Source organism: Heloderma suspectum, chromosome 2 (assembly GCF_057233095.1).
Source record: "Heloderma suspectum isolate Gila_16-S chromosome 2, 16-S_ref, whole genome shotgun sequence".
In the NCBI taxonomy this organism is placed as follows: Eukaryota; Metazoa; Chordata; class Lepidosauria; order Squamata; family Helodermatidae; genus Heloderma; species Heloderma suspectum.
The window spans coordinates 273,197,347-273,207,128 of NC_139459.1; the positions used below are offsets into that span (position 1 = coordinate 273,197,347).

Below are 9,782 nucleotides of genomic sequence, written 5' to 3' on the forward strand. Positions count from 1 at the left end.
CTATTGGATCCACCCTGGGTACTCGTAAGCCTCCGGACTCGGAGGCTTATGCATAACCAATGCAGAGCGGGAGGCACACTGCCTTCCGCTCTGCATTTTAGCTAGACAGGCATTTTCGCCCATCTAGCAGAGACTACAGGGAGGGGGAGTGAAGGAGGCTGTGGAGGGCTGGGGGTGGCTCAGATCCCCACATCCCCACTCTCCTCCCCTCCTTTCCCCTCCCACTGACACGCCCCCTTTAACTCATCTAGGAGCTCACGTTTGTGAGCCCATAGAAACAGCTGGCACAGTTCTCTTGCAATCAACTTTCTCCTTCCAAGAGCAATCTAAACAGGGTGGCAATTGCTTCATAACACAATAGAACCTTACGCTGCAATCATAGGAAGATTGTAGGGTTCATCCTGTAAGACTTATTATTTATTTATTAAATTTATTAATCGCCCGTCTGGCTGGTCACCCAGCCACTCTGGGCGATGTACAACATATAATAAAACAGTTTAAAACAATAAAATTCTATAATAAAAACATTTTCTAAAATACCCTAACTCACCCCAAATGCCTGCCTGAACAACCACGTTTTTAATGCACAGCGGAAGCTCGTTAAAGAGGGGGCATGACGGAGTTCCTTAGGGAGGGAGTTCCACAGAGTGGGGGCCACCACAGAAAAGGCCCTCCCCCTCGTCCCCACCAGTCTAGCTGTCCTGGCTGATGGGACAGAGAGAAGGCCATCCGAGGCTGATCTTGTTAAGCAGCCTGTCTGGTGTTGCTGGAGGCGCTCCTTAAGATAGGCTGGGCCGGAACCATACAGAGTTTTAAAGGTCAAAACCAACACCTTGAATTTGGCCCGGAAAACAACTGGTAACCAGTGCAACTCCTTCAGCACTGGAGTGATCTCGCCGGCAGCTGCCTTTAATCAGGCGAGCCACCGCGTTCTGTACCAGCTGCAGCTTCCGAACCGTCTTCAAGAGTAACCCCAAGTACAGTGCATTACAGTAGTCTAAACGAGAGGAGACCAGGGCATGTACTACCAATAGGAGCAGATGGTTGGTAAGGAAGGGGTGCAGCCGCCGTATCAGATGGAGTTGATACAGCGCTGTCCGGCTCACAGCTGACACCTGAGCCTCTACGGACAGCTGGGAGTCCAAAATGACCCCCAGGCTGCGGACCTGGTCTTTCAAGGGTAACCATACCCCATTCAACAGGTCAACATCCCCCAGCCTCCTCTTGTCTCCCAATAAAAGCACCTCAGTCTTGTCAGGGTTCAGCTTCAGCTTATTCCTCCCCATCCAGCCACTCACCATCTCCAGACATTTGGACAGGGATTCTATGGCCAACCTTGGTGAAGATTTAAACGAGAGGTAGAGCTGCGTGTCATCCGCATACTGATGACACCGCACCCCAAACCTCCCTGATGATAGCCCCCAGCGGCTTCACATAGATGTTAAATAGCATCGGGGAGAGGATGGAACCCTGCGGCACCCCACAAGTGAGCGGCCACGGGTCCGAAACCTCCTCTCCCAGTGCTACCCTCTGCTACCTGCCGGAGAGGAAGGACCGGAACCACCGCAATGCGGTGTCTCCGATGCCCAACCCCTCCAGGCGGTCCAGGAGGATACCGTGGTCAATGGTATCAAAAGCCGCTGAGAGGTCGAGGAGAACAAGGAGCATTCACCCCTATCCAGAGCCCTCCTCATATCATCCACCAAGGCGACCAAGGCCATTTCTGTCCCATGCCCAAGCCTGAAGCCTGACTGAAATGGGTCTAGATAATCGGTTTCTTCCAAGTGTGCCTTCAACTGCATCGCCACCACCCGCTTAATCACCTTGCCCAAAAATGGCAGATCTGAGACTGGGCGAAAGTTGTTCAGAACTTGGGGATCCAAGGAGGGTTTCTTTAAGAGCGGTCTTATCACTGCCTCCTTGAGGGCTGATGGCATCGCTCCCTCCTCAAGGGAGGCGTTCACCACCACCCTGATCCCCTCACCCAGTCTCTCTCTGCAGCCCATAATGAGCCAAGATGGGCAAGGATCAAGTAAGCAGGTGGCTGGCCTTACAGATGAAAGCACCTTGTCAATCAGGAGGAAGAAGCTGGAACCGATCCCACAAAACCGGTTTGCCACAGGCCGCCTCTTGCTCAAGATGCAAGGCTAGTTTGGTTCAAGATATTTTTGTGCCAAACAGAAGTATTTCAAAAGTAGGTATTCGTTCCTTAAAAAAAGTTTATTATAAATACCAAGATCTCCCTCTGTGCAAAAGCACAATTACTTCAATTCATGACCAAAATTCATAAAATACACACCCTAAATTATTTGTACTTCTATCCATGTTCATAGCACTGTTGCAGTACCGTAGCATATTTTTTAGTTTGCCTGAAAAAAGTAACTAACAGCATATGTTCAAATTCCTCAAAAAACTCCCCATATACATTCATAAAATAGGTAATAATGGAATTTGGGCAGTGCCCAATTATAATGGGGATGGTTTCTATATCAATAAAGCTGTCTACTACTTTTACTTTTCTTTAAAGCCAAGTCTACAAAAGTTAGTGCACACTGAAAAGCTACAAAAATAAAAAACCATCAGAGTTTATTGACTCTTACAGACTGTGTTCCATGATTGTTTAGGTATCGCTATCAAAAGGTATCATAGAAGAAACACCTCAAATTCTACCAAACTCTTTAGCATCAGTTTCATTTTCGTTCTCAAGAACTTTATTACAGTGACACAAAGGGAATCTCACAAGGTCCTTTTTCATGTCATTTCATCAATAATGCCACACATGTTAGCATCTTTATCCAAAACCTGATCCTTCTTGATGCTAGAGCTTGCTCTCTGCTGCTCATTCTGTCCAATGCAATTTATGCTGTCCTCAAGGTCCATGGGTTCAGTTTTTATCCTCATCCCTCCATCTGAGTGAGGCAAATCATCAGGCAGAGAGGCCAGACAGTTCTGGATCATTTCAATAACTCGCTCTAAATGCTTCTGGAATCTCTCAGCTGTTTCGAGACGCTGACGTTTTTGCACTTCCATCATGACTCTCAATGTCTCTCTGGCTTGGTGGGGCCGATACTCATTTATAAGATGATGCACGTGAACAAACAACAGTTTTAAGTCTTCCAGCTTCTCTTCCCGCCTTATGTTGCCTGGACTTCTTATCAATATATCCAAGAGATCCAAGAAGTTGACCAGGATAGACATGTTGAGTTTCCTTAGTTCTTTCTTATGGTCAAACTGCATAGGGTGCAATCGTTCAATGCCTTGGCTTTCCAATGGTCGAATAATGAGGTCATCACATTGGAACTGGTTTCCAAACATCATATAGCTGTCTTTAATAGGTGGTGGGGGCTTAGGGGCCACACCTTTCCGAATGTTTTCATCAGTATATTCTTTAATATATTGCATTGGAGGTGGAGGGAGGGCACTCACTTGCTGAGGTTCACCCATTGTTGCAGATCAAGTTACTAGAAGAAAAAGCCAAAATGAAGACCAATAATTTTATATTTAAAACAAATACAGGTGTAACAGTACTGTTTAACACCAGTGACTAGGCAGTAAGGTATTTATAAACTAGAAGATAACTGGTTCTTTTTTCCTTTCAGGCCAGCTATACAAGGCTAATGACTAAGACATTACTAGCAAGTGCTGGAAACTGATTTGTCAGGCTGTTTTTAAAACACATTATAGAGGGTTTAAGAGCACAATCCTATGCATATTTAAACAGAAAAAATGCTGGGAGTTGTAGGACTTTTTTCTGTCTAAACATGCACAGGACTGTGCACTAAAATAAATTATTCACCAAAATTATACTTTGTCAGCTACCTACCTAATTTTTTTTTGAAAAAAAGGAATTGGACAGCACCTTAGATTACATGGAAACCTCTCCGTATCTTTTACAACAAAGTTGGGAACACATAGTGCAATCCCATTCACCTCTACTCAGAAGTACAACTTATTACATCAAAGAAGGAGGGGGTGTCTGGCTGGGTCCAGGAGGTTGTAAATTCCTCCTTGAGAGAGGGAGTGGTGCCGGCCTCTTTAAAAGAGGCAGTAATCAGGCCACTCTGGAAAAGCCTAACCTGGACCCAGAGGAGGTTAACAATTATAGGCCAGTGGCCAACATCCCCTTCCTGGGCAAGGTGCTTAAGCAGGTGGTTGCAAGACAGCTCCAGGCCCTCTTGAATGAAACAGATTATCTAGATCCATTTCAGTCGGGCTTCAGACCTGGTTTTGGAATGGGAACTGCCTCGGTCGCCCTGTGGGATGACCTCTGCCGGAAGAGGGACGGGGGAGTGTGACCCTGTAGATTCTCCTGGACCTCTTAGCAGCTATCGATACCATCGACCATGGTATCCTTCTTGATAAGTTGTCTGGGTTGGGAGTTGGAGGAACTGCACTGCAGCGGTTCCACCCCTACTTGGATGGCCAATTCCAGAAGGTGGTGCTGGGGGATTACTGCTCTGTGACATGGCAATTATGCCATGGGGTTCCACAGGGCTCTATTTTATCCCCCATGCTGTTTAACATCTACATGAAACCGCTGGGGGAGGTTATCCGGAGGTGTGGGCTGAGGTGCCATCAATATGCGGATGACACCCAGCAATATTTCTCTTTTTCATCAAATCCAGGTGAGGCAGTGGCTGTTCTGAAACAGTGCCTGGGTACGGTAATGGACTGGATGAGGGCCAATAAACTGAAACTCAACCAGACAAGATGGAGGTGCTGTTAGTGGGTGGTTAGTCTGCCCAGCTAGGTGATATTCAACCTGTTCTGGAGGGGGTTGCACTCCCCCTAAAGGATCGCATTTGTAGTTTGGGGGTGCTCTTGGACCCAGAACTGTTACTTGAGGCACAGGTGAACTCAGTGGCACAGAGCATTTTTTATCAGCTTAGGCTGGTATACCAAATATGCCCTTATCTGGACAGAGATAACCTAGCTACAGTTATCCATGCTCTGATAACTTCTCGTCTGGATTACTGCAATGCATTATATGTGGGGCTACCTTTGAAAACGGTCCGGAAACTTCAGCTGGTCCAAAATAGGGCAGCAAGATTGTTAACAGGGACTGGCCAGCGAGCTCATACTATGCCAGTACTTTTCCAGCTACACTGGCTACCAGTCCATTTCCAGGCCCGATTCAAAGTGCTGGTATTCAAAGCCCTTAACGGCTTGGGGCTAGGTTATCTGAAGGATCGCCTCCTCCCATATTTGCCTGCCTGGACCTTAAGATCGTCCTCAGCAGTCCTTCTCTGTGAGCCCCTGCCAAAGGAAGTGAGGCAGGTGGCTACTAGGAAGAAAAGCTTTTCTGCTGTGGCACCCCGGCTCTGGAATGAGCTCCCTAGAGAGGTTCTCCTGGCACCTACATTGTATTCCTTCAGGAACCAGGTGAAGACCTTTTTATTCTCCCAGGCATTTTAGTCTTTTCGCTTCCTAGTCTTTTAGCTTTGTTGTTTTAAATCTGTATTTTAAATCTCTGCATTGCTGCTAGGTTTTATTCTGGTTGCGTTGTTATATTGTGGTTTTAATGACTTTATATTTTTATATTGTTTTACTGTGTACTTTTTGGTTTTAATTTTTGTGAACTGCCCAGAGCTTCGGCTATTGGGTGCTATAGAAACGAAAAAAAAATTAAAAATCCAATGGAGATTACTCGCAGGTAAGTGGCCACAGAAAAAGATATGCAAGAAAGCAAAGTGGCTGTCTGATGAGGCTGAGGAAAGAAGGGAAGTGAAAAGCAAGGGAGAAAGGGGAAGATATATCCAACTGAATGCAGAGTTCCAGAGAATAGCAAGGAGAGACAAGAAGGCCTTCTTAAATGAACAATGCAAAGAAATCGAGGAAAACAACAGAATGGGAAAGACTAGAGATCTCTTCAAGAAAATCAGAGATCTCAAGGGAACGTTTTGTGCAAAGACGGGCATGATAAAGGACAAAGAAGGCAGGGACCTAACAGAAGCAGATGAGATTAAGAAGAGGTGGAAAGAATACACAGAAGAACTATACGGGAAAGATCTTAATGTCCCTGATAGCCATGATAGTGAGGTCACTGAACTTGAGCCAGACATCCTAGAGGGTGAAGTCAAGTGGGCCTTAGGAAGCATTACTAACAACAAAGCTAGCGGAGATGACAGTATTCCGGCTGAGCTATTTAAAATCCTAAAAGATGATGCTGTTAAAGTGCTGCACTCTATATGCCAACATATTTGGAACATTCAACAGTGGCCACAAGACCGGAAAAGGTCAGTTTACATTCCAATTCCAAAGAAGGGCAACGCCAAAGAGTGTTCAAACTACCGTACAATTGCGCTCATTTCACATGCCAGCAAGGTGATGCTCAAAATCCTACAAGCTAGGCTTCAGCAGTATGCGAACTGAGAACTACCGGAAGTACAAGCTGGGTTTCGAAGAGGCAGAGGAACTAGAGATCAAATTGCCAACATTCGCTGGATCATGGAGAAAGCAAGAGAATTCCAGAAAAACGTCTATTTCTGCTTCATTGACTACGCTAAAGCCTTTGATTGTGTGGATCACAACAAACTGTGGCAAATTCTGAAAGAGATGGGAGTACCAGACCACCTTACCTGTCTCCTGAGAAACCTGTACGAGGGTCAAGAAGAAACAGTAAGAACCAGACATGGAATAACCGATTAGTTCCAAATTGGGAAAGGAGTATGACAAGGCTGCATATTGTTGCCCTGCTTATTTAACTTCTATGCAGAGTACATCATGAGAAACGCTGGGTTGGATGAATCACAGGTCGGAATTAAGATTGCCGGGAGAATTACCAACAACCTCCGAGATGCAGACGATACCACCCTAATGGCAGAAAGCGAAGAGGATCTCAAGAGCCTCTTGTTGAGGGTGAAAGAGGAGAGTGCAAAAGCTGGTTTGAAACTCAACATTAAAAAAACGAAGATCATGGCATCTGGCCCCATCACTTCCTGGCATATGGAAGGGGAAGAAATGGAAGCAGTGACAGATTTTATTTTCTTGGGCTCCAAGATCAACGCAGACGGTGACTGTAGCCATGAAATTAAAAGACGCTTGCTCCTGGGGAGGAAACCTATGGCAAACCTAGACAGCATAGTAAGAAGCAGAGACATCACCTTGCCGACAAAGGTCCGTCTAATCAAAGCTATGGTTTTCCCAGTAGTAACATATGAGTGTGAGAGCTGGACTATAATGAAGGCTGAGCGCTGAAGAATTGATGCTTTCGAACTGTGGTGCTGGAGAAGACTTACGAGTCCCCTGGACTGCAAGGAGGTCAAATCAGTCCATCCTAAAGGAAATCAACCCTGATTGCTCATTGGAAGGACAGATACTGAAGGTGAAGCTCAAATATTTTGGCCACCTAATGCAAAGACTCTCTGGAAAAGACCCTGATGCTGGGAAAGACTGAAGGCAAAAGGAGAAGGGGACGGCAGAGGATGAGATGGCTAGATAGCATCACTGATGCAATGAATATGGACTTGAGCATGCTCCGGGAGAGAGCGGAGGACAGGAAGGCCTGGCGTGCTATGGTCCATGGGGTCACAAAGAGTCGGACACGACTGAACGACAAGTGGCCACAGAACTGCAATCTTAATTGTTCACAAAAGAGCAGGCCATCCAAGTCATGTAGGTTCACCACACTTTGCTCTTACGTCCTCTCCTTCCTCCAGCAAGGAACAAAACCATCAAACTACAAGCTACCTTAAAGGCATAGTTAGCAGCACAAGTGGGTAGGAGGGCTTTAACACACCCACCCCTGTGTGATCCGGCAATTTGCACTGACCCGTGTAACGTATGCATGGTAGTACGTTTGTGTTTAAATTGCAGAATGTTATTCAGGTAAGTTAGAGTGGAGTGAGAGAATTCTACGGTGCTTAAAAGGAGAGAACTGACAGTTTAACGGTTGGGCAGGGTTTAGGGATTCAGTGATTCACTTCTAGCGAGTGGGGTTTGGGGAGAAGGGTTTAGAAGGGGTAGGTAGGTAAGGACTAAGAAAGGATGGTTAAATAATAATATATATATAACTCTTCTTGTGTTTAATAAAATTTTAGTTGTTTTATTATATACATAACCCCACGTGTTGGTTTAAATTATTAACGCTACCAAACAGAAAACTCAGTTTTTCCTGTTACTACTCCTCATTGGTTAAAGGAAACCATTTAACCTATTGGGTGTCTCCTAGGACACAGCGACAAAAGGGGTGAAGCTGTCGGAGTCCGTGAGGACAACTGACCAAACTGGAGGCAGACGTCCTGGGGGGCTTTCAGTTTCAACAGGTGGAAACCGGAGGGGGAATACCCCGGAGCAGGACCCCCACAACCCCTAAAAAGCGGGTTTAACTCCAACCACCACGGAGCTGGGCCGGTCGCCGCTGTACGAGAGGCAGGGGCAGCCTGAGCTCCTCCTCGCGGCTGCAGGGGTCTTTTCTTTCTCTGCTGGAGGAAGGCTTCCCCCGACGCCTCGCACCTGGCAGGTGCGCCCCAGAAGGGGCAGCGCCCGCGCGGGCTAAGGGAGGTCTCGCTGCTCCCGGCCTGTGACGAAAAGGCGGTGCGGGAACAGGGGCGTCTGGCTCTGGACGCACTCGGAGAAGGGAGCCAGTAACGGCCCGCGGCACTGAACAGGGCTCGACCCCGGAGCGGGAAACCTGCGGCTTGCCTGACTCTGCGCGCACAGGCGGAGAAGGAGAGCAATGGACGGGCTCTCACCTGAGGACCCGTCACAGCGCCAGAGCCGCTCCTGCCGCCGCCGCCGCCGCCGCTTCCCGGCCCTTCCTCCGGGTCTTCCTCTTCCCCCCGCCCAGCACAGAGACACTTCCGCCGCACTCCGCTCTGGCCCCCGTCTCCCTCCCTATTGGCTACCTCGCGGAGACGCTAGCCGGGAAGAACGGAAGGGACGGGGGGGGGGGGACGCAACCATAGACTTCGCCCATAGGCGGAGAAGTGGGTTGCTTTTTGATTGGCTGCTCTCGGTGTCAGGCAGTCAGGAGTTCCGTCGTAGTCGCCCGCCCGCCCGCCCGCCCGCCCGCCTCCCCTCGTCAGGCTCCGTCCTCAGCATCAGGCAGGCTTGATTTTAAGTCTGTGGGGGAAGATGTAGGAGCTATTGGCAATTATTGGTCGGGGCGGGGGGCGAGAAAACCCATTCCTTTGTCCGAAGACAGGATTTTTTTTTGTTCGGGCGCAATTTTTGTTTTCTCTCAGGGGGTTAAAAGCGAGAGTTGCTCGTAAGGGCTCCATGGAAAAACCCAGGACTGCCTCGTAGTCAGAAAGGCAGGCCTTTTCAAACCCTTTCAAGCTCAGGCCTTCTTTTCTGGAGAAAGTATGAAATTACAAATGAATAAGCCCCTCTGCCTATTCTTCGTTCCCTAAAATACGAGAAATAAGCTGTATGAGTTTATTTTCTCCGTACTGATGCAAGGGTGGGGTGTAGAGGAACTGGAGGACAAAGCAGTGTGTGTAGATGACACTTCGTGTGTGGATGACACTGCCAATGTCAAAGTAAGATCCATCTGCCAGTCTGCCCAGTTTCAACTGCCAGTCTGGAGGGGGGTGGGGGGGCATCCTTTCTGCCTCAGGCAGCAAAATGTCTTGAGCTGGCTATGTTCACAGCTGTTTAACAGCAAAACTGAAATTTAAAAAAATTGATCTAAAAAAAGGCTGTTAGATTTCCTGGTCTGTAAAAACTCAAATGTAGATTTGTACTTATATATGCTGTTATATGGCTCATGGACTGCCCTCTGAGCCACCAATTTGGGAATGGTGTAAAAGCTGGAACAGAACTAAACAGAATGGGCTCTT

At 47.5% G+C, this 9,782-nt stretch overlaps 1 protein-coding gene across 1 annotated transcript; it reads right to left on the reverse strand.

Moving 5' to 3' along the window:
- Positions 1 to 391: 391 nt before the first annotated feature.
- MED7 (mediator complex subunit 7) lies at positions 392 to 8,763 on the reverse strand. The gene is made up of 2 exons (XM_084839250.1): positions 8,694 to 8,763; positions 392 to 3,461 (listed from the first exon to the last, which is right to left on the reverse strand). The coding sequence occupies exon 2, from the start codon at positions 3,442 to 3,444 to the stop codon at positions 2,752 to 2,754; it is 693 nt and encodes a 230-aa protein (XP_084695376.1). The 5' UTR covers positions 3,445 to 3,461; positions 8,694 to 8,763; the 3' UTR covers positions 392 to 2,751.
- Positions 8,764 to 9,782: the final 1,019 nt, after the last annotated feature.

What these genes read in the sequence shown, in the direction of transcription:
- MED7 (XM_084839250.1), bottom strand. Translation starts at nt 3,444, where the DNA reads ATGGGTGAACCTCAGCAAGTGAGTGCCCTCCCTCCACCTCCAATGCAA.